Raw genomic sequence first — 26,432 nt, forward strand, 5'->3', positions numbered from 1 at the left:
AGTGGCAACTGATGTCACTACTGCTTGACACCGGGCTGTTCGAGGCGGGTATCAAACCAGCAGCTTCCGATTCGAGGTCTATATGTGCAAATGAAGTTTGAAGATGAAGAAAAAAAAATCAAGAAACTTCATAATACTGCAGTTCTGGAAATAAATAGAATTGTAGAAGAATCCACGCAGTAGATTATTAGGAAGATTAAGTAGAGGTGAGAGATTTGTTACTTGTTTGGAAGTATCGTAAATTAATTTTATTTTTGGAGGTTATTGTTTTATTTGAATTGAATACATAATTTAGTTAGTTAGGTCGAAAGAGGTTTCTTTCATAATTATTTAATTATTTTTATGCCCATTCTTTAAAAATACAAAATCATCTGACTAATGACAGTAATACTGAGAACTGTAGGAAAAGTTGCTGCATATTTTTGTTTGTTTATATAATGTACGTATGTGCTTTTATATTTTTATGCAAGAATTACACACGTCCATAAAATAAAAAAAAGTTGTCTGTATTGAGCTGAACACATCTAAATTTAAAATTAGGGGTCGAATGGTAAAAAATTGAAAAAAAAAGCTATAATAATCGACAAAATCTCCGATCTAATAATTCTTCTGCAATATAATAAAAATCTTATAATTTCTGTCGTTTCTTTGCTCTTTTTACCCTAAATGAGTTTCAATTAAATGATCTATTGATTTTTTTGTGTAATTCAGCAGTAATTGCAAACATATTTCTTCCACGTTGCCCCTGTGTGTTCTGCAACCATGTTTGCATTTTGAATATCTGAAAATGTGTTGGCAAATTGCTGTTCATCTAAGGTAGAAAGGTATACGAAACGACAAAACTTAAAATATTTTGGATATCAAAAGAAATATTAGAACGGAAATTTTGTCGTTTTTTTATATTTTTTTTCAATTTTTTGCTATTTGATCCCCAATTTTGACTTTATCTCGTGTTACATTGGAAAACATATGCCGCAATACAGAAAACTTTTTTTTATTTTGTAGACATGTGTTAATAATTAGCTTAGTGAATACATTATTATGAACTATTTGTGAAACTATTTAATGATTCTTACACCAGACAATTTGTCTGACTGACCATGAGATACAGATATGTGAAAACATATGGTAATAAATGAAAAACAAAATCGTATGTTCTAATAATGTTTAGCGGGTGTTTCCTGATACTTCTTGCCAAATTGGGTGCAAAACCTCAAATAATTCTAAATTTGCATATGTTGCCAAAAATAGAAAACAGTTATATAAACGATGGTAGAATTTATTCGAGGACAAAAATATCAAGCGCTCTATGCATAGGAATCGCCAGTTGGTAATAGTAATTTTATTCCAAATATATGCTTTGAATATGTTTTGTTCGAGGCTAGGATTGGATTGGGCTTCAAGTTATGCGAATCGCTTTGCAAGATTGCCGAAGCAATTCTGAGACATAACTGCAAAAACTGTCTCCTGCAAATTACCCGGACATGCAAGATGCAATTTGTTATATTGAGCTACTCAAAAATTACATAAACTCAAAAACTATTTTTGTTACTACTGTTGATGAAGGATCCTAATTTCATAATAAAGGCCATTTCTTGGTAAATTAGTGCAATGCGTTGCATTAAGTTTTCATACATAATTCTTATTGTTTTTTGTATTTAAAACCTGATTGTAAGGTTCAGGGTTGTGTAATCGAAAAAATATAATAGTTGTGCTTATGCAATTTATAGAATACTCTAAAAACGATATATAAAACGGTATACCCTGTTTAAAAATGCTATTAACACATTTACTGCTAGCCTTGTGTTGATTATGCTTCCTCCTGAGCTAAACTTTTTTATTCATTTATTATAAAATAAAACTATTTCTAAGTATCTTAGCTAGAAATTGTACCCAAATAGGATAAATAGGACAAATAGGATAATTTGTAATCTTTTTGATTACAAAATTTCAATTCAAACATTTTATTCTACTTAAACTACTATGAATTGCATGGAAGGCGGACACACCTGTTGCGTTCAGCGTCTGGCTATTGACGCCAGCCTCACGCAACGTATGCGTGCGCAGCAATAAATATGTTAATCATTGAAATATTTGAAAATTATGGTACAAAATTACTGCATTTGCAGAATTGGTATGAACTTGGAAACTGCAAGTAAAATATTTGCTTTAGGTTTGCTCCATTTTTAACAGGAATTAAAATTACTCAAGATAAAATAATTTTCACAAACAGTTATTGTTTTAAAACAATACATGCAATGCAATCTGAAACAACTTTGGAAATTCGAAAACTGTTTAATAGATAGATAGCATTTAAGAATTGCTAGTTCTGATGGTTAGTATTTGGGAAAGATTTATCGGGCCATTTATTATTACTGCCGCAATTTTCAAAAATCTGGATAAAAATAACAACTCGATCTAATGACATTATATTATTAAAACCCTATTTCTAGTACACAATTAACACCAAAAATTTTTGAAATAAAGTTTTCCCGATCAATAAAAAAATAACATATTACTTTGATTCTATGGGACAACTCGTAGTTGGCTTCCTCGAGATGATTGCAATATTTCATAAAGTGTTTTCGTAAATTTTTATTTTAATGATTTTAATTAAACTGTGCATAGTGATCCTAACGACCATTCTAAGATATAGACTCATGAAAAGATGTTTAACTATAAAAATTCATTAAAGTTTGTAATAATGAGCTACACGCTTAGGACATAGAACTTATAATATCAATTGGAAATCATATTGATTAGTTTTCAATCTAAATCGAAATCTTTATTTTCAAAATAAAAAGTTAAAATTTTTTATCGTTGCAATTTTAAATGTTGCTCTATATCAATTCTTGTTGTAAAGATAAGTCGATTATTTACACATACGGGAAGTTTTTACAACAACTCTCACAAGGAGAACCTCAGGTTTACTGTTCTTCTATTTTAATGAAACTTTGCAAAGTGACAGAGTTGATAGTCAAATTGAACAGTTTGAATTATTATAGGCTTATGAGAAGTGGTTTAATTAATAAAAATAATTGAAGTCTTAAAAATAGGTCTCGCGTAATTCGTATTCTTGCAGCGTTTTATAACAATAGGTCTAGATAGCTCAGTCGATTTCCCAAAGTACTATTGTAAAGATAAGTCGATTGAAAATCGGATTCATAGACAATAGAGCTAAAAATGTTCGGGTTCAAATTCCGCCCTCATACATAAAGACCTCAATATTAATAGAGTACATGAGGAATTCCTGATCGATAGTAACAATTATAAAAAGAGACTCGTAAACCATCCAAATTCATCCGGGTATGATGCCCGGCATCAAACCCGTATGCCCGGGTATGATGCCCCATAATTTTCACTTGGAAAGATAGATACCAATATGTTGCCAAGTGAAAATAGTTCTCACCGGCATTGCTGCACCAATAAAAATACTCGCCCTATTACAGAAATTGAATTGATGAAAAGATATGACAACTGTTTAGGTTGCCATCTGTCGAACAGACTAGTATTAAGTCAAATCAGCACAACAGCTTATAGGACTATTAAGTTCTGATTGCTGGTCAAAAATTAAAAAAAATTAAAAGAAATAGTTTCAAACTGCCATTTGCACATAGTTATTACTTATTAAACTTACCTTAAACCTGGGATCTTGATTAGTGATTATGTTTTCGTTGTTGTCGAGCCAAAATATTTCGGGCCTCGGCCTGCCAACTGCTCGGCAAGGCAGAACCATAGACGATCCAATGGTTTCCATCACAACCGAATAATACAGGACGACACGCGCCTGCTGGGGGCCGCTGATTATGTTATTGTTCAATGTCAGTAACTCGGTTAGATTCTGAGGTTTTATCATAGGACCTGAAATTGAATTCGAAATAGCATCTAATTTGTTTGTGGTGGAATAGATAATGTAATGATAAAACAATTTGTAATGTGTTAACTCGACATAAATAATCAAAGTGTATCACCCTGCAGCTTTATAAGACTATGACTCCAGGTGTACATTGTTACATTATATCTAAAAGGTAAGGTGACCATACGTCCCAATTTGGCCGGGACAGTTCCGGATTCCACCTTGTGTCCCGGGTTTTTCTAAAACCAATATTTGTCCCGGATTTGGATTTTTGTCCTGGATTGTCCCGGGTTTTCGAAAAGTAGAGCTGACATTGAATTTTCGCTCTTACTTGATAATAAAATTACAACTACCTATCAAATATCTGAAAATGTTATGTACAACTAGTATGCTTATGTGAACAAGGCGGGTTAAAGTAGCCTCTCACATTTATAATTTTGAACTTTTATTTTAAATTTTACGAAAATTAACAAAAATTATGAAAATTACCTCTTGACTGCCTGGAATACCTAAGTGCAAATTATTTTTAAATAATTATGAAGAAAATTAAACAAAATTTTATAATAAGTTTGAAATCTAAAAAACATATAGATCCAAAATTATATATATATATATATATAATACAACATTTAAACAAATAACAAAGTTCTTAGTCAGTAATTCTGATTTAAATAGTTATTCATGCATTCTTAAATCGTATTTGTTATTTTAAAATTAAATAAATTTTTTCAGTATTCACCCCTCCCCCCTTCACGTCCCGGATTAGCATAACTAAAAATTACCGTCCCGGTTTTGACTTGAAAAAATATGGTCACCTTACTAAAAGGTGACATTTTTTTATTATTGAAATTTGCTTATCATTAAATTAAGGTGATCATATTTTTTTAGGTTTTTTAGTTATGCTAATCCGGTACGCGGGGGGAGGGTCTTTATGCTGCATAACTTAAATACGATTTAAAATAACAAATACTATTTAAAGATGCAATGAAAATCAGTTTTTTTTAATAAAATGTTTCTTAACCAGAAATACTAACTTTCAGAACCTCATTATAATATACATAACATATTTTTTTTCGATCAACGTTTTTTTTCTTTAAGTCTTTATACAAGACTTTCAGTTCAACTTTCTTCAGAATTAACTTATTGTTAGTAAAAAAACAGCACTTGTGCCAAGAAGTCAAAAAATTCGTTTTCATAATTTTTGTAATATAATATTTTTTTCGATCTAAGTTTTCTTATGCTTATAAAAAATTCTATTCAACTTTCTTTATAATTAACTTACAATTAGTAAAAAATAGCACTTGTGCCAAGCAGTCAAAAGGTTGATTTTCATAATTTTTGTTAATTTAAAAAAAAAAATGGAAATAGAAGTCCGACAATTATTAATGCAAGATGCTATTTAAATCCGCCTGTGGATTTTTGAATGCGACAATTCATAATGTATGGTTTGATATAATAATGCTAGTTGAATATAAAATTTTCACCTATTTCTTCGATATTAAATGAACTTAATTAAATTCTTTGCTTATTGGTAAGTAGACCAATAAAAAATAACATAAATACTAATTAATTCAATTTATGAGAATTCTCTGATACTGCTTTCTTTTCATGATGTTTTTTATAATAGTCTTTAGATTTGATTGAAAATTCTACAAATTAATGAGCCATATATTTGCTGTGCATACAGGCGTTTTACACATAAACTGCAACGTCACTCGTATGTTATGATGCTGAGTCAGAAAGACCCTGTTATCTTAGATCGTTTTTTTTTGACATTTGTGCGATTTCTAGGTTAGGTTTTTTATCTGTAATCCTGAGAACAACGCCTCTCTGCACAGCAACCGCATGGCTTTTGTCAATATTTAGTATAGAAAGTTCATCATAACATAGTCTTGTCATAACATTGTTGTGTGGCAGAAACGGTACATAAACTTAAATATTAGTTTTGATTGGGCATGCAAAATTTTTTAAACTATACGTTTTTAAATTACTTTAGCAGAACTAGAAACTATTTTTAAATCTATTTTAATGGTCTTTAAATAAGCAGAAAAATGTTAATGTATATTTAAATATTTTTTTAGAACTTTTTAACCTTTTTGCTATGAGCATCGCCTATAGACGACATTCTCTTGATTGCGTATGGTATACGAGTGTCGCCTATAGGCGACATCAAGTTTATCGACTTTTGGTCAATATTTATCATTCTAATTCGTTTTGGTTTTTAGTTTTTTTTATAAATGTAATTTTTTATTCTTAAATACGGATACATTTTCTATTAATAATGATTGGAAGATCTTAAAATATTTTGTGCAACAAATAATTGGGCGGCTTGCTGGCTCGTACAGCAGTGTCACCCCCGCGCAAAATTCTTTCGCACAAGGGTTATTAAACAATCCAATTTATGCGGGATCAAAATGATTAACAGTTACTAAAATTAAAATCGTGGAATTCTATGACCGTCTTTTTATGCTTCGTCTATATAAATCTCTCCAAATAAATAATACATCTATTTCTTCCATTCTGTTCGCATACATCTCATTACTCTTCTCCTTAGATAAAGTTTACTACATTATGAAACTTTTCGTATTTGTTCAAAAATATCTCTAAAAATAGCGTTTAATTTACATTCAATACGTCAATTATCAAACTTTGCATAATTTTTGCGCATATTCTAAAACAGAATCTGAATCGTGGCCATGGTTGTTATTTCGTTGTATTTTTTGTTCTAAGATGATTACCATACATTAATTCCGATCGGATACGTTTATCAGAAAACATGTAAACGACTATAGGAGAAATCAAAAGAATTTTTGAATATCAATATGCTCTAGAATAAAATTGTTATGAATGGTTCTGCATTGGATTTGAATATGGCGATGCGAGATTATTTTATTTCTTAGAATGTTATCTGCACGAGATGTTAGATAAGCCTTATATGCAGAACTTGGCCGATTTTCAAATGAGGTTCCTGCTCACTGTAATATAAATTTCTACGATATGATGGACCAAAATCTTTATTTCTAATTTAAAATTTTGAATAACTGAGGCGCAGAACTTAGCATTTTTATTTGCTAATTAAATATATTACAGGGTGGTCCTTAAGTGGAAGCATCATCGGTCATCCCAATTTTGTACCAACGACCAAAGGTGGCCTTTTATGCGATATCATTTTCAAAAAATAGTTGTTATATTTATTCCAAATATATTTTTGGTAACACTGCTAATTCTAGTAATTAATAGCCACATAAACAATTTTGAACTAGTTGTGTATGGCATCGTGCCTGCAGGCAAATTTCTGGAACTTCCCGTACCGTAACGAAATGTTTGAAGAATATTAAATGTTTTGAAATACTGTAACATTGTCTAATATTTATAAGAATTATATAAACTGAATTATAAAGGTTAAATTAATTATTTAAAGTATATAAGTTAGCCATAGAACTTTAGCTAGAATTAAAATTAGAATCTGCATTATTTTCGATATACAAAAAAATTCAAAATTTTTTTCCAAAAGCAATTATTTTGTCAAAACAAGCAGAAAGTTTTTTGAATCATTCAAATCGGATGCTTAGTTTTCTCAAAAACTGCAATTTTTTGCACAATTAGCTCGGTATCTCCAAAACGGGTGGACCTGCCTTTGCCAAAAACTAATCAGCACATCTCCCTATCATATCTCCTCTATAATTCACAAGTTAATTTTTTGACAAGTTTTTGTTAGTCAAATATATGTAATTTTTTATGCTGGCAATTTGAGTGGAGAAAATTATGTAAGAAACTTTTTAAAAAATCAGAAATCAACAATGCAGTTTTACAATTTTATGCAGTACAGTTTTACAATTTTTAAAATTGGTTTAGGATTGTGTGCTATAATGTAGATTTTTTACAAAGGAACGACTGGGCCGATCATCGTGCAAAACTGACAAACTCTAATCGTAAGAGTTTATTTCATATTCTCAATAAACACACATTGTCAAATTATGACATTGAAAGAACATTTTTTGCGAAGAGATAAAATTATCAACTTATCAAAACGAATTTAAAAAAAATTGCTTCTACTAACACCATTACGTAACATATTTTTGGTTACCTGTAGATCGGCAAGATTTTAAAATTATACGTTATTGGAGATTCACCAATAATCCCTCGGTCGCGTATTACATACCTGTAGAATGAGGCCCTTAACTCTTCTATTCTGTTGAGGCAAGATGACGCTAGTGCGCTAAGGGCCTTTACGACTTTCTTCAAAATTTAGTACGAACAACCTCAAGCAAACCTTGCGAAGGTTTGTTAATTCGTCATCAGTAGGGTCATTACTGATCCACTGTTACCAGATGATGATTTTGGGATATGAATCTTTTGATTCTGACTCGCTCGGTTTTCGGTCATTTGCAACGACGACCGGACTCCGAATATCTGATGGTAAATTTTATGACCAATTTAAAAATAATGAATAAATTAACACACTGAAAGGCTCGGCACGTATGCAATAGTTACTTTACTTTTAACTTCAGAATTACATTTTAGAAGAATAAGTAATTAAATTTGGGTACGCTTTATTAACTTCCCGAAGGAGAAGTTTGTTTTCATCAAAAAATCCGATTCGCTAATTTTATGTTTTCTCGACGTTTTAAGCAATTCTAAATCGAATGAGACCAAATTTGGAAAAAGTATGTATGTGTATGTGTATGTGAACAGATTTTTTGCCGTAAATCGACGTTTTCTCGAAAACGGCTAGATCAATTTCAAACATTTAAAAGCCATTCGATGTATCTCAATGAGGACTATGGTTTATCAAATTTGCGCGACAATCAGCCAAGCCGTTTCTTTGTAAATCGCAGAAAAGTGAAAAAATTTTCGTCCACGGTTTAGCCCGCAATTCCAAATAGATTTTGAAAATTCAAAAACGGTTCGAAAGATATTGGTTGGGAATCGTGCTGATTAGTTTTTGGTAAAGATCGGCCGGGTCGTTTTCTTGTGATAAAGTGTTAAAATTTTTTTTTCGATGGTTTTTGTGATTTTTTTTTGACGGTAGATACCATAGTCTTATGGATCATACTAAAATATTACGGCCCTACGACAAGTCGTTTAATTTTAAAAATTCTTCAAAGTTTACAAAATTTTATATCGTTTTTTTGTCATTTGTCAAAATTAGACAACGACGTTTTCTCAAAAACGCCTGAACCGATTTCAAAAATGTAAAAGCTATTTGATGTATCTCAATGAAGACTATTATGAAGAAATTATCTAGCAAATTTCGAAAATAAGAAATTAACAAGTAATTAAAAATAAGGTACACTTTATAAAATTTCAATAATATAGTCGTAGTAGTTTCAGATATAATACATAAAATTAAAAAGTATTAAGTTGCCTATTGTAAAACATAGGTATTCCTCATGTTAGCATTTCCATGATGAAGTAGATTCAGTTATAACATATAAATAATTTATATATGTTATAACTGAATCGACAATATTTCGACTTAATATTTTTATTAAAAATATTAAGTTGTCTTTTCTTCAACACAGGTGTTTCTTTATATCAATTCATAAAGTTTGACTACTGCTACGACTCCATAATATTTTAATTCAGCACAATGGCGAGCCTGATCGATTAAACGATTTATGTTGCCCGTCTGCAAAGCACTTTAGTCATTTGATCTCAACTTTCATAGTTCTCATCAGATATGAATTTCCAATTAAACAACTCTGGCAACACTTGTGCAAGTCCTGCAGTGGATGCAGTTTGCTTTACGACATTCGAGTGCGCGTAGGTGTTTTGTTTGGACGTCTTGCCAGTATACCTTAATAATTCGTCAGTCGAAAATTGTGGATTTTATAGTAACAGTGATAATGGTAATAGTTTTTCCGTAAAAGATTTTTTTTTGCTAATTTAAAATTTCAAAGTGATACCTGTAAACTCACAGAAACATTCAAAAGTAATTTAAAACATTACTTTTAAACATTTAAAAGTAAGTAAAGCATGTGATACTGGAATGTATTTTTCTTTTCTGAGTTAGCAGATATATTATAAACGTATATATTCAAATATATATATATATATATATATATATATATATAATTTTAGATGTATATATATATATGTGTGTGTATGTATAAATACAGTTAACCCCCCCACAACGCGGTTAGTACGTATCGTGTAATATAGAAACCTAGCTATAAGAAACACGGGTTTAACGTATGAAATAGATTCTATTTCATAGCGCGTTCTATAAAAACCGGTCATCGTGTTATATGGGAACCGCGTTATAAGAAACTCAGAATTAGTGAAAATCACATCATTTGTATCGATTTATATGAATGGAAGGCTATATAGATATGATGAAAATAATTTTTTTTTATTGAATTCAAGGGTTCATATAAAGACATGATAAAAAATTAAACGAATGCTAACATAAAACATTGTTTTTCAAACAAACAAAATTTCTAGCAGATTTTTTTAGAAAAACTGACGTTCTGTGAAAGAGCTCTGATACTAATAAGACCGATGTCGATTATGTAAACTGTTTACATAAACACATTGTAAAAGATAAAATAGTCAATTATACAACTTATATTAAAGTCTCTTACAATGTCTAGTTACTACAGTAATTCATAGGTTGCGAGAAAGAACATATGGGATGTTGAATGAAAACCGCGCTATAGGAGGGTTGGTGCAATTTCACTTCCGTGTAGTATGGAAATGTGTCCCGAGATATATATGTTCCCAGAGTGCTATGTTGTATTAGGGTTGACTATATATATTTATATCAATGGATAATTAAAATTTTTTGAAAATGTTTATGAACCATCTTCCCCATAAGTGGTTATTTACAGTTCACAAGTTAGTTTTTTTTTCTTTAAATTAATCAAATATATGTAATTTTTATGCTGGCAATTTTGAAGCGTTAATTTAACACCTCATTATCTTTAAATAAGTCGACGATATAACAACACTGATACATTTTTTTCTGAAATAATTCGAGCCATTTAATTATTAAATAATGCAAGGCAAACCATTGGGTTTTCCTCCTAGAAAATGTCACTGTTAATTTCCAATTCAATTACTCAATGTCTATTTATAGGCAGATTGTAATTTATATATAAATTAAAAAAATCAATTCTAAATTGTTCAGATTGGTCACGATTACCAAATTAAATTTGAGCCATGTTTTGAAATTATAGTCGCTAGGATTTTGATTTATACTTAAGTTTTTCGTATTAAAATCCAACTACACCAAAATACATTAAATTGGGTCCACAAAGTTATTAAGAAATTAAAATGTCGATTTTAATAATTTTATGTACAATTGTAATAAATTACTGTGATTGCAATTGTCAGTAATAAGCAAATACTAAGCAAATCTTATCAATTATTTTTACTGGAAATACTAAAGACATGTTTTAGTTTTGCCCTATTAACATACCGTAGGGTAAGTTATTGTAATCGTCCAAAAATCGAAATTGAAAATTTTTGCATTTCTCGACGTTTTGAAGGTTTCTGAACATTTTGGCATACCTCAGAAAAATGGATGTGTGTGTTTGTGTGTGGGTGTATGTATGTATGGATACAATTTTCCAGTCACGTTTTCGGGCGCATGGATCAACTGATTTGAATAGTTCAAAAAACATTCGATTCTTATTGATAGGGAGATGAGCTCATTAGTTTTTGGCAAAGGTAGGCCCAGCCATTTTGAAGATATAGAGCTAAATGTCAAAAAATGGCAGTTTTTGAGAGAACTAAGCGTCCGATTTAAATGATTTAAAGAATTTTGTTTCAAAATATTTTTTTTTCATTTTTTTTTTCAATTTTTTATGTATATCTAAAATAAATCAGATTTTATTTTTAATTCTGACTAAAGTTCTAATATACTTTAAACAAATAATTTCAACTTTGCAATTCAGTTTATATAATTCTTATAAATATTAGACAATGCTACAATATTTATAATAATCTTTTTGAAAACATTCAGTATTCCTCGAACATTTTGTTACGGTACGGGAAGTTCCAGCAATTTGCCTTAAGGCACGATGCCATAAACCCCACTAGTTATTCTTGTTTTTGTCGACAAATAACAAAATTCCAAACATCGACTTAAGTTTCTTTAAGCTTATCTTTGGATAATAGAATTTCATTTTTATATTTGCAGTATACTATCATAGAATCAAGTTTTACCATCTATAAAAATTAACTAGCAAATATTAAAAATTCATATAAAAATATTCTTATTAAAGTTTCATGGTTATATTACAATTAGAATTAAATTATGAATTTTATCAATCATATAGTATTATGGATGTTATAGGAAACTTTGCGCGTTACTCATAGAAATCTAGCAATTGTTTTGTAAATAAAGACGACAGCACAATGGAATGTTTCAGGATTACAAAAACATGAACATATTGATATCACGATTTTATTTGTAAATACTTTACCAACGAGAATACGTGAATTGTTTCTGAATGCATTGATCCTATATTTACGTCTTTATAAACAAAGGAAGTGGCTAGAAACAATAGAAGAAACAAATATTTTTCGGAAGACTGCGAACTGAATGCGAATTCAATAGATATACCTACCCAAATTTAATAAATCTAAATATTCGTAGAATATATTCTACGAATATTTAGATTTATTAAATTTGGGTAATGTTGTAACTAGAAATTTGTTTAATTGCTTCTTTGCAATAACTCTAATTTGCAATGTTATTTTTTGAAGAGAGCAAGTGATATAAATATTTTTAGTCATATTCATTTCTATGTATGTATATGTACTGCGTTCTGATTTTATGATATTTTTTTGTTTTAACAGCAATCAGAACTACTCAAAATAAATTACTTGTCATTTAATCTGTTTGATTAAAGACTTGATCCCGTAGTTTCCAATCTTTTTCGTAGCGCGCTCCGCCCCTCCCCCGTTTTACTAAAAAAAAAATGTTGCGCTCCCCTTACTTTTTTCAACATTTTTATTTAATGAATACTCAACTAATATTATCCGAGTACAAATTGATGAGAAACATTATGTAAATGTCTAAAAAAAATATTGCTGGAACTTGCCCGAGAGATCTTTTAGAAAAGATTTGAATTTTTTTTAAAACTGAAAAAATAAGATTTTTGAGATATGTAAAATTTTTGAAAAAAAAATACTTTGAAACTATTTGAAATATGGCATTTTTTTCCTTTTTTGATTGGATCACCGAAACCGCTAGACTTGCCTTCCAAAGAGTTAATTAATTCTTCATTTCGTTAATACAATGTTCTATGTTTTTTGAATCGTACAAATCGGACGCTCCGTTCTCTGAAAAACTGAATTACCATTTTTAGCACTTTCACCCCGTATCTTCGAAACGGCTGAACCTGCCCTTTTCAAAAACTGATCAGCACGTCTTCCCATCAATAGAAATCGAATAGTTCAAAAATTGTATCAAAAACATACATACACACACATACATACATCCATTTTTTCTATGGTATGCCAAAATTTTCAGAAACCTTTGAAACGTAAAGATATATAAAAATTTTCATTTTCGATTTTTTTGCGATTAATATAACTTACCATACGGGAAGTTGATAAATATAAAAATTATGTATTTATTAGTTCTTAATTTCAATTTTTTTGTTTATTTTCGAAAATTGTTGTTCTGGGAACAACTGTGCGCCACTCTTGCAAGTGCTTCGCACCCCACCGAGGAAGCGCGCTCCACAGGTTGGAAACCATATAAAGCCAAAAGTTTTTTGAAAAGTAACCCATCGGTTAACCATTTTCTTATATGTGGTGATTATATTAGATATACATATATTCAATAGTTATGGGTGTATGTTGCAGCTATGCGTACGATAGGCAATTTCCACTTGAGATTACAATTCTCCGGTCAAAGAAATATAATGGTAATACAATGTACGGGTCTATCTTCATAAGAATTGGCTATGACAAACTGTCAAAGAGCTATGTATTTGCTGTGTGATCAAGTGTTTCGCATATAACACCTAACCTACAACTCGCACAAACGTCAAATAACAATTTTATCGTAAGTGCATCGTCTCATGGATAAAACATGCTTGAAGTTAGGATTTATATGTGGAACGCCTGATCGCACAGCAAATACATAGCTTTTTGAAAATTAAATTGATAGAAATTTTATAGAAATTATAATAAGTTATAATAATTATAATAAAAGTTATAGTAATAATAATAATAACTTTTGTTCACATTTCTATAGGTTTGGTACCAATGTTTATCCGTTAGACTTAGACTGCAACACGGCGCTTCGATATTTGGTTTCTAAAACAGGTACGCCGCGCGATTGATTTGAAAAAAGTTCAAGATTTAAATATATATATATATATATATATATATATATATATATATATACGAGGTCTGTTCAAAAAGTACCCGGAATTTTCGTTTTTTCAAAAAAATATTTATTTATTCGTCTACATTAATGTGGTCCCCTTCAAAGTAGTCCCCCCCCAGATATAATACACTTATGCCAGCGTTTTTTCCAATTTTCGAAGCACCCTTGATATTCACTTTTTGATATGTCCTTGAGTAGAGCTGTGAACCGGATCCGGGTCCAGCGCGGTTCCGGTTCCGGAACCGGTTCTGGAACCGGTTCCCAAATTTTGGGAACCGTCGACGGTTCCATTTTTTTTTTAACTTCCCGTAGGGTAAGTTATTGTAATGGGGCGAAAATCTAAATTGAAAATTTTTACATTTCTCGACGTTTTGAAGGTTTCTGAACATTTTGGCATACCTCAGAAAAAAAGGATGTGTGTGTGTGTGTATGTATGTATGGATACAATTTTTCATCCACGTTTTTGAGCGCACGGACCAACCGATTTGAATGGTTCAAAAAACATTCGATTCCTATTGTTAGGAAGATGTGCTTATTAGTTTTTGGAAAAGGCAGGTCCAGCCGATTAGGAGATACCGAGCAAAGAGTGCAGAAAATAGAAATCGAGTTTTTGAGAGATCGTCCGATTTGAATGATCCCAAAAGCATTCAATTCGTAATGACGGGGAGAAGGGTAGGTTAGTTTTTGGCAAAGGCAGGTCCAGCGGTTTCGGAGATACAGAGCTAAATGTGCAAAAAATGGCAGTTTTTAAGAGAACTAAGCGTCCGATTTGAATGATTCCAAAAACTTTCTAACAAAATAATTGACTTTGGAAAAATAAGTTTTTGCTCCAAAAATTTTTTTTTAAATTTTTTTTCCAAAAAAATTTTTTTTGTATATTGAAAATAATTCAGCTTTTTATTTTATTTCTGTTCTAATATACTTTAAACAAATAATTTCAACTTCCCAATTTAGTTTATATAATTTATATAAATATAAATAGACAATGTTACAATATTTATAATAATCTATTTTAAAACATTTAATATTCCTCGATCATTTCGTTACAGTACGGGAAGTTCCAGCAATTTGCCTTAAGGTACGATGCCATACACGCCACTAGTTTTAATTTTTTTTGTCACCTACAACGTTTTATTTTTATATCCTATATTATTATTTCTAATTCTGATTAATTTTAACTCAACATTTCAAATATTCAAACATGAGAACTCAAGATATTATTTATTTCCATTTCAAAGCCTAATTTCGATTCAAAATTAATTAACTTATTCGAATTAAGAAGTTAAACCTATTATAACTTTCGCGAAGGAGTACTTTGTTTTAGCCAGAAAATCTGACTGGATAATATTATGCTAATAAGTCGTTCTGTATTGTTAGTCTACATTTGCCTGTTTTTCAAAGTTAAAAAAAAATCTTTTTTTAAAAAAATGATTTTAGGTACGGGAAGTTCCAGCAATTTGACTTAAGGCACGATGCCAAGCACTACTAGTTTACCTTTCACTTTCTCACAAACTGAGCTGTTGTTCATTCAAAACCTTTTCTTAAAAAAATTTAAATCGATTTTGAATATTACTATTCGAAAAATTTGGGGATATACTGATTAGTACATCGAACGGGTATTTTCTTCGTAATCAACCGTTAAAATATTTTTATTTACGATTTTAATTAAATCTACAACGATTTTTTACCAGTTTAATAATGAATTATAAATTAAGTACATTTCAGTTCAATATTCAACTTTAAGAATTTATAAATTTATTAATTTTGTTTAATAAATCGTTACCGAATATGTATACTTAACTTATGTACAATTTACCCAACAGTTTGTATTTGGAGAGAAAGAGAGATCGGAACTTCTGCGAATGCTTGAAAGGGACAGAATAAGGGATGAACTGCCGCTGTTCATCCCTTTAAAGCATTCGCAACACAGATAAACAGACCACATGCGAAGAATTTTTTTGTTTATAGATAGGCAAAGGAGACGTGTTGTGACACAATATAAAAAATTAAACATTGTTATGTGTATTAGCCTAAATCTTTTCATTGCGAGCCATCAGTCTTTAGCCCATAAATATTGATTTTAATGACTTCTCCAAATCATACTTTGACACTTGTTTTCAGAAAGACCTCCAACTATTTTCAATAGACAACACCCGACTACAAGAGCCGCATTTCGTTAATCGGTCTAAATTATTATTTCTGAAACTAAATATTTATCCATTTCAACAACATTTCAAACGATATAGAAGTTAATACAAACACTTCTATTCTACCTTTAAAATTGTCATTTTTTTTTTAAAAATAAAATCAGTTTATGTAACATATATTAGTTTATGTTTCAAGTATATATTATTCTATATATTTGTTATTTATATATGAAACACTATTTTAAAATATGCAATATTTCAAAATTAATTAGCAAACTCGAAGGAATTTTTGAAATTTGTTGTTTTACGATTTATGAGTCGATGTACAATCGCCAAGCTCTAAAAGTACGCTTCTGCTTTGAAATCTTTAGATATATATGTATTAGTACATTTACTAATGTGATGATCATAAGGTCCACTTGCTCTCAGACTGCAAGAGTCGAATTACATAATGGGAAGAGCTTAGGTATAAAAATAAGGTTAGCAAAGTATGAAATTTTTATATTTTTATGAAGTTAACAATTTAGAAATTAAATTACTTTTTATGAAGTAAACTATTTATTTCAATTAAACTAAGGCGTTTTGTTGTAATACTTTTAATAATATGTTATTTTTTTTAATACTATATGCAGCCAGTTTTGTAAATTCTCCTGATCAAAAGAAACCGCCTCTTGCTATGGATATCGAAAACTATAATTGAGAAACTAAAAACTAAAGAAACTAAAAATATGCATCAAATTTATTGGTTTATAAAAAAGTTTATAATTATTTATTTAAAAGTTTATGAAAATTACATATAACCTAATAATGAAAGCAGACTAAATATTATTCGAATGAACAATTACCAATTTGAGAATTGCATTCATGGCAAACAAATATATAACTAAATAGTAATGCACAAAAAGGTATTAATTATAATTATATTAAAAAATTCAAAGGGTTACAAAAAAAATTTCAAGGACAAAAAGCGAAACACGTAGCTTGAAACGGATGCTTGTGACTGAATAGAAAAACTAGTGGGGTGTATGGCATCGTGCCTTAAGGCAAATTGCTGGAACTTCCCGTACCGTAACGAAATGTTCGAGGAATACTGAATGTTTTCAAATAAATTATTATTAATATTGTAACATTGTCTAATATTTATAAGAATTATATAAAATGAATCGCAAAGTTGAAATTATTTGTTTGAAGAACTGTAGTCAGAATTAAAAGTAAAATCTGAATTATTTTCAATATACAAAAAAAAAATGTTGAAAAAAAAAATTGAAACAAAATGTTTTTTTTCCAAAATCAATTATTTTGTTAAGACAAGCAGAATTTTCTTTGAATCATTTAAATCGGACGCTTAGTTCTCTCAAAAACTCCCATTTTTTACACATTTAGCTCCGTATCTTCGAAATGGCTGGGCCTGCCTTTGCCAAAAACTAATAAACACTTCTCCCAATCATTACTTGAATGTTTTTTAGATCATTCAAATCGGATACTCCGTTCTCTCAAAAACTCGATTTCTATTTTCCTATCTCCGTAACGGCTGGACCTGTCTTTGCCAAAAATAATCAGCTCTTTTCCCTATCAATAGGAATCGAATGTTTTTTGAACCATCCAAATCGGTTGATCCGTGCGCCCGAAAACTTGACTGGAAATTTGTATCCATACATACATACACACACACACATCCATTTTTTCTGAGGTATGCCAAATTGTTCAGAAACCTTCAAAACGTCGAGAAATGTAAAAAAATTCAATTTCGATTTTCGGCCCATTACAATAACTTACCCTACAGAAAGTTAATAAGAAAAAAGTAGCCGGACTTTTTTCCGGAGCGGTCTGGAATTTTCTGGGATCGATCCGGACTTTTCCGGGTTGGAACCGTTCACGGTTCTTCCGGAACCGGGTCCTTTTTGGACTTTGGAACCGGTTCTTGAAAATGACGGTTCTTGACAGCTCTATCCTTGAGCACTCTCAGCGATTTTCTTCAATCGAGGAAAACCGCCGTCCTTTCATGGGTCTCTTCAACTTTGGGAATAGGAAAAAGTCACACGGAGCCATATCTGGTGAATTTTTGCACTTTGCAACACTTTATTTCATTTTTTACGCAAAATTTAATACAAATTCTTTGACTTTTCAATTCTTCCATTGTAAAAATCTCCGAGCTCAGAAAAACACGTCGAACCTTAGCGACTACCACAGACAAAGTAAACAGTGAATATAGCTGAAAATTTCATCATACTTTAGGGGCATGTATACCAACACAATAAAAAAAAATTTTGACAATCAGACACTCCAGACCCGCGAAATTTAATTATTAGTAATTCCGGGTACTTTTTGAACACACCTCGTATATATATATATATATATATATATATATATATATATAAGTAATCTAATTTTTTGAAATTTTCAAAAAGAAAGTCTTTTTTTAAGTTCAATTTTCGGCACTAAAACTCCCAGTAATTTGCTTTAAAGAACGATATTTAACCCTTTCCACTCGCAAAGTGCGGAATTGATATGTATTTTAGACATCCGAGTGGAAAGAGTTAAATTCTACCACGTTCTGGTTTTACCGACCTGGTGCACTGTAGACCACGCTGGTTGCTATTGCCGTCTCAGCACCCGATCGCGCTACGCAAGTGTATGCGCTTCGTTCGGCCGGTAACACGTTGTCGACCACCAGCCGGGAGCGCACCCTGACGAGACCAGTAGATGGCGCTTCGTTTATGGCGTTACTTTCTTCGTAGTCGTCTAACTGAAATTTGAAAAAATCATATTAATAAGATGTCGTTACTCTATTTCAATCATATACTTATCAACTTTTAAATAGGTTTCCATATGAATTACAATTTTTATTTGTAATAAGGGGCAAGTGTTCAAGTTCAAGTGTTACGTAAACACTATAGGGGGGCGGGGGGTTGTTGATTTGCTTATTTTGGGTTGACATGGGGGGCAGGGGTGTCTGGATGATGATTACGTCATAGGTAGTATTTTTATTTTTTTACATTAATTGCAAAATGTTTACGTAAGCATGGGGGAAGGGGGTAAGAGCTTTGCTTACTTTTGCTGACAAGGGGGATGGGGGGGTGGGTAAATAATTGTAATAAATCTGCTTACGTAATACTTGAACGATCCCTAACAATGAAAAAATATATCTTGGCATTAAAAAAGTGCAATATATCTTGCCTAATACCGTACATTGCTGAATCTAACTAGACAGGCAACTTAACATTACTGAGCACAAAAAAACAAAAATAAAAAAAATAAATAGTGCGCATAAGGTTCACACCCGATTAAAGTAAAACTTATTTGCTACTGTACAAAATAGCAAATTTAGGTTAAGTAAAAATAAATACATCATATAACAATTTTGAATAATGTCTATTAGTAATATGGTAAGACTCGTGATGCACACATTTATTAGTGTCAACCATTATACACATTTTTCATTAAGTCAAGATTTGTACTACGATGTATCTTTAAAATGTTTATTTATCTATGCCGATTTTTTTGTTGATATCGGTACGCATACAACAACAGATCTCTATTCACATACACGACGACTAATCACAATCGACCCGTGTCGAAATGTTCTCATCGAGAGCGAATGACGAACAGTTCGGGCGTAACGGACTTCCGTTGTATTTGTACGGATTTACAACCTAGTCGCGCCTGAAGAAGTTTTACTTCAAAAAACAATGAACATCTTTATTATTCTTTACTATTTTTAATTGGATAAATTTATACAATAAAAAAATTCCATGTCACAATGACTAGTTCTTTGCTTCCATATGAATGCCCTTGTTGGTACGCAAGTAGCCATCAAAATATTATAAAACTACAGATTTTTCAATAATCCACAAAAATGGTAAATATCTTAAAAAAAACGAAGACTACATCATGACATTACCTAATTACTTTTTGTAAAAAGGCACGGATAAAAGCGCTGTCAATATAAAAATGATCAATAAAAAAACGGAGGGTATATTTTGTTCAATAGCTAAAATAAAGTACTAAAATTCATAATTTAAGCAATTCTAATTAGTAGAACTACTATGTTTACTTATATATTATTTTATATTTAACTAATCAAAATTACTTTTCTATGCCTTGTTTTGGTCTTCCCGGATCCTACCAAGTCTTAATATATAAACATTATATATGGATTCCTTACATTTAAATTTTTCCATTATTACCAATATCATGTATTGATAATAAATTCCAATGCTTTATAGTTTATTAAAGAATTCAATGATTATATTACTGTCAATTAGATAAGTATACAATTACTAACGTAATGTTTTGTATTTATTTAAACTTTTATAAATAAAGTGATAATTAAAAAAAAATAAAATGTTTTTAATATCACTATTAATATACGCAGATAGTGTATGTCGAATATAAAATTTTCAAAACACATGTTTTACCATATATAAAAGATAATTTATTTTCATGAACTTGCATCTAAAAAAATAACTCCGAAATGCTCATATTTCCATTAATAATTTATTATTAATATAAGTGTCTTACTATTAATTTTTACTAATTTCGCAATCATATTGCAAATTTTGGTAAAACCCAGTAGGTAAATATAATTTGATTTTTTTTTCATTACAATTTAACTATTTAATAGTGCCACAGGTCGGTAAAACCAGAACGTGGTAGAATTTAAATATCATTCATTGAGGCAAATTGCTAGGACCTTCCGCACCGAAAATTAAACTTTTCAAAAAAAACTTTGAATTATCCTGAAAATTTAGAAGAAATTAGGTTTTTGAGAATTTTGAAATTAAAAAAAACAAGATTTTGAAAGACATAATTATTTCTTAGAATATCAAGTGATATCAAATGACATTTATTTACTATGCTCAATAAGTATTTGTTTACTTCTTACGGTCGAGTGAAAATGTATCATACTGCTTGATATCAAGCAGGCCGACGTTGATATTGAATCAGGTACTAGTGATTGGAAGTGCCCACGGGTGTCACATATATATAAAAGATTTTCTTAAATAAACTTAAAAAAGTTACTGTTATAAATAGTGTATTAAGCGGAAAATAAAAAAATAAAACATAATGGATGTATAGAAGACTGAAATTCCTGTCCAAGTGTAACCTAGCACGTTTCTCCAATACTATAATTTTAATGAGATTTTCGTAAACAAACTAAAAATCAAATGTAATAATACACAAATACTTTCCACATAAGTTTTAAGTAGATTAAAAAAGGAAAAATATATGGATTAAATATGTATACAAGAAGTATATATGATAGACCTTTATCGTCAGTTTATGTATAATCAATACAATCAATTATCAAAAATATAAATGTATTAATATTAATTAATCTATTTAGGATAATGTTTACCTCTGTGATGGGAACGTTGCCGCGCATCCATTGCATGGTCGGAGCAGGAGAACCAACCGCTTCGCACTCAAGAACCAGGCTGGTGCCCAACGCCTGCGTTACCGCTGCAGGCGGCGCCTGGCTGATCTTTACCCAGTCGCGGTTTTCGAAATATTTCCTGCCTCCTGTAAAGGTTAGTAATAATAATTATTTAATGATAAAAATATTTACAACTAGCATTAAAAGATTATCATTGGATTAAAGACGATCGATAATGCTCCCGATTTAAATTATATTGATTAATCAAATTTTAGAATTGGTTCTTCTTAACGTTTGCGCTTTTTGACAACTATAATTTGTAACAAATGGCATTGTACTCTATGTTTACCTTAGTCTACATTTTTAGGCATACATAGCAAAATTGATGATACAGCACACATTTTTTTAATTTGATGATTATGTACTCAGTTGCTAAGTAATCATGCTTGTACCATATGACATTACTTTTATTAGCAGTTTGTATTGATGCTAACAGTTTTTATAACAGATTAGGTCACCTTATTATGCTATATTAATTAGGTGTGATTCAAGTAATCGATTTTATCTCTGCATATGTTGAATAAGTTTCTCTGATAAAACTTTACTTGGGTGTACTGGTTCTGGTTTGTTCTATTTTTCAAAGTGTTCCACAAATTTGATTTGAACAGTATTAAAAGAAAATATAATAGGCTTTCGAATAACGCTAATAAAAAACTAATTAAATAAAACGCACTATCCGAAAACATTAATTAAAAAATTATTTTATCCTTTTTAGCTCATAATAAAGGATTATTTAGCATATATTAATATACATTATGTGGTCTAAGCCAATATGAGTAGAATCACGTAATTTTTTTTTTTCAATATCTTTTATGGTTACGCCAAAAATTGAGTTTGAAAAAGGGGCCACTTTGGCATATTTTCAATGATATCTCGGCCCTAAGGTGAGATACAAAGTCGAAGTTTGGTATTTCGGATGTTTTCAAAAAGACCTTCAAAATGGCGTATAAATTATTCAAATACAAGGGTGTTAGTCGATTATGTATGGCAATGCGCTCACACACTTGCGCGTCGTGATTATTATGTACTCGACTGGCAGACCCTTGCAATCGTCAGAATGGGCTGGCTTTTTACATATGCTTTCTGAACAGTTAAAAGAATACCCCCTCGAAATTTGAGCCTTGTGGGAGTAAGTTATGAAAAACATTTTTTTGACATTTTCACAAATTGTAGGTTGATGACGCAATCGCGGAATGACTGCCAGAATGGTACTTTCTTAATGGGTCGATAGTAAAATATCATTTAAAAAAATCTAGCTCTGTGAAAACAGGTTAGTCAAATAGTTCACTGGCTCTTAGGCTATATATTGTATATTACACATATAATGCATTAGCCTGCAGTGAATTCTCCAAATAGGAATAATTCCTAATTTTGTCAATTAATTACGGCAGAAATGGTTTTAAAATTATTGTTGACTTCTGATCTAATTTTAGCATAAGACATTTTTCTTTTGTTTTCATTAGCATAAGACATTTTTCTTTTCTTTTCAAAGAAACTTTAGGGGGCGCCCGGTAATCACGGGAAGTATTTAGAGGGTTTGACAAAAAATCACAAAATATCACGTGAAGGAGGGAGGGGTATAATAAAAAATCACGTGTATTTATTTTTAACCTGATATTTTTTTTTTAATCCTAACATTTTCAAAAAAAAATCAACAATTTTACAATTTTTCATTGTAAGTAAAAATATACGTAATGTTTGGCGGCGGAGGGGGGAGTGTTAATTTTGAATATCACCACGTATCACCAAAAATCTATCAAAGAAATCGATCATATTATTAATAGACCGCCTCTTATCAGAATAAAACAAATCGATGCAGTATAAAAAATTGTAAATTACAATTGAAATAATTATATAGAATAGCTCCGCCTGGAGTTTTACAATTACATCATGTTTTGCTGAATGATCCTGAAAAAAAAACGGTATCTGTACAGTAACTTTCTTTATATAGTTCCACGTGCCAGTGGCAAAGTTCATCTTTGTCACTGTTCTAACGACAAAAATAAATTTCCGCAATTGGAGTAAAAAGAAACCTTATCGTCGAGATGTAAATTGTCAATTACAATGTCTAACAAATAGAATCATTGCTGAAGAATAATGTTACGCAATAGAAATCTATATCGGCTGATATCGAAAGCACGTGCCCTAATTAATATTCTGAGAAAGCCTTAAAAAATCGTAACACCAATGTTCACTGACCAGGCCAAGGTTTTCCAAACATCGTAGTTCCTCAAATTCGAATGTAATTAATTGTCTCCATAACTTTTGATTGAGGTTTGTGTATTATAGCAATAATGTCACTTTGAAACTAGTGGTGAATGGCAATCGTGCCTTATGGCAAATTGCAGAAACTTTTCATACATTAATTTAGAATTTTTTAAAAAAGCTTAAAATGAAAAAAATAGATTTGAATTTTTTCGAATATTTGAAATTGTGAAAACATTTGAGAAAATTGTGAAAACATTTGGAAAAATTTTGAAAACATTTGGGAAAATTTTGAAAACGTTTGGGAAAAGTTTGAAAACATTTGACAGAATTTTGAAAAAAATTGAAAAAATTCGAAAATTTGAATAATTTTTGAAAAAATTAAAAAAATATTGACTGATATTGATTTTTGAAAATTATAATTTTTTTTTAAACATTTTGAAATTTCTTTAAAGTTTATGGTACCCATCCAAATCAGTTGATACATACTGCCAAAAATGTCAAGGAACTTTAAACATTGTTAATCTTTATACGGAGCCCATGGGAATGGAAATAAAATTGGTACTTATTAATAAATAAAATCTCCATAAAATATTTAATAAAATTATGTTCGTATTTCTAATGACAATTTTTTACTGTCAAATTGCATTTCTTATTACTTTTTTTCTGCATGTCCGAAACCGCTGGATCTATCTTCGCAAAAATTTAATCGATCAATATTCGCTACTTCAATAGAAGTGAAATATTTTTTGAATCATTCAAATCGGATGCTCCGTTCTGTGACAAAAACTTCATTGACATTTTCTGCACACTTTGCATCATATCTCCGAAACAGCTGGACCAACTTTTACAAAAACTAATCAGCAGGTCTCCTTATTATTAAGAAGACATGCAAAAACATGTCATTTCACAATTTGTGAAAATACAAAAAAAATTAAGAACAGGCACAATACTTTTGCCCGACATTGCTACACCAATAAAAGTCATCCCTATTAGGTTAAATTCTAATAATAAAATCACCAAATATAGATGGTTACTGGGTTACTATCTAAAAATTCTAAGTAAGGAGAAGTTTCATCCTAACAGCTCATATGACGTAAGGTTCTGATTGCTTTTAAAGAAGATATTAAGAATAGAATTATGAAACAAGACTATTACAATCTGGAGGATTACAGATAATAAATAAACATAAATGTTGAACGCAAAATCCGTTATCAAAATGAATCGAAATTTCAGTATTAGTCTCAAAAGTGAGCATCTATAACATCGTATTTTTAAATACAATTTTTAGTAAACGTGTAATTCTATATTTCATGTTTGATTTTAAAAAAGGTTCACAAAGGTAAAAAGTGAATTATTTCATCAAGGGGGCATTAATCACGTAAGCCTTAAAGAGGGAAAGGAGGTTTGCCAAAGAATCACGAAATATCACGTAGGAGAGGGGCGTCTAGTAAGATTCACATGTATTTTTTACCTCAATTTAAAAAAAATCTGATTTTTTAAAAAAAAACTCAGAAATTTTACATTTTTTTCGAGGTACTAAAATTGTGTTTGATAGGGGCAAGGTGATTTTAACTATCATCATGCATTAATCACCAAGGGGGAGGGGGAGGTCTAAAAATTCTTAGAAATTGCCCACATGATTAATGGACGTCCCCCAATTAAAAATTAAATCAATGAAAATAAAATGAGGCTTTAAGTTTATATTTCAATTCCAGTTTATTTCTATTTCTTAATAGTTTGAGATCCTCTGGACCGGACTTTTGGTACAGAGATTTAGAAATTCGAATATTCAAACGATTCAAAGAAACCCGATTTATTCGCCCCAGCTGTGTGAATTCTGTTTAAATGATCGATGTGCGAATTCATCACTAGTGTTCGCATTTTTCTTATGATAATTGGATTGCCTGTGTAATAGTAACGCATATATGGCGATCGAACCATTCTTCAAATTCTTAGAATAAAAAACACAATAGGTTAACGTTTTCTATTTAATTTTCATTATTGCATAACTGTTGTAGATTCTGTGAATTTTTTGCAAAGGTTGTAAATAGGTGGCTATTATTTGTTACTATGTGGATTCAATTATATATCAATGTCTATTAATATGTATCAATTTTTTATATATATTTATTAACAGCAATCAAAAATTACAAATTTCTATAAACTTTTGAGCAAAATTATACAAATAAACATACTATGTTTATTACTCATGATATGGAATCTTTATATTCTTATTTTTTTGAGACATAGTTTCATTTTGCCTTAAAAATTCATTGAAGTTTTGCAAAATATCAACTTTCTTTAAAAAAAAGAACAAAAACTTGTCTTGAGTGCGCGACATATGTTTTCCAATGTAGTTTTCACCGCTGAACACGAATCTAAAGACAAAATTGGGGGTCAAACTGCGATAAATGGAGCAAAATAAAAAACTAC

At 30.3% G+C, this 26,432-nt stretch overlaps 1 protein-coding gene across 2 annotated transcripts in view; it reads right to left on the reverse strand.

Annotated features, from left to right (window-relative positions):
- Positions 1 to 26,432, reverse strand: part of LOC113376434 (neural/ectodermal development factor IMP-L2) — a 64,852-nt gene that overhangs the window by 5,687 nt on the left and 32,733 nt on the right. For both annotated transcript variants that reach the window (XM_026616339.1, XM_026616338.1), the window contains exons 3-5: positions 21,714 to 21,877; positions 18,923 to 19,100; positions 3,638 to 3,861 (exon numbers count right to left, since the gene is read on the reverse strand). In XM_026616339.1, coding sequence (XP_026472124.1) covers positions 3,638 to 3,861; positions 18,923 to 19,100; positions 21,714 to 21,877 — 566 coding nt within the window. The remainder of the gene's footprint in view (positions 1 to 3,637; positions 3,862 to 18,922; positions 19,101 to 21,713; positions 21,878 to 26,432) is intronic.

This window comes from Ctenocephalides felis, unplaced genomic scaffold (genome assembly GCF_003426905.1).
Source record: "Ctenocephalides felis isolate EL2017-DRISC unplaced genomic scaffold, ASM342690v1 CF-g0.4_SCAFFOLD_01886, whole genome shotgun sequence".
Classification (NCBI taxonomy): Eukaryota; Metazoa; Arthropoda; class Insecta; order Siphonaptera; family Pulicidae; genus Ctenocephalides; species Ctenocephalides felis.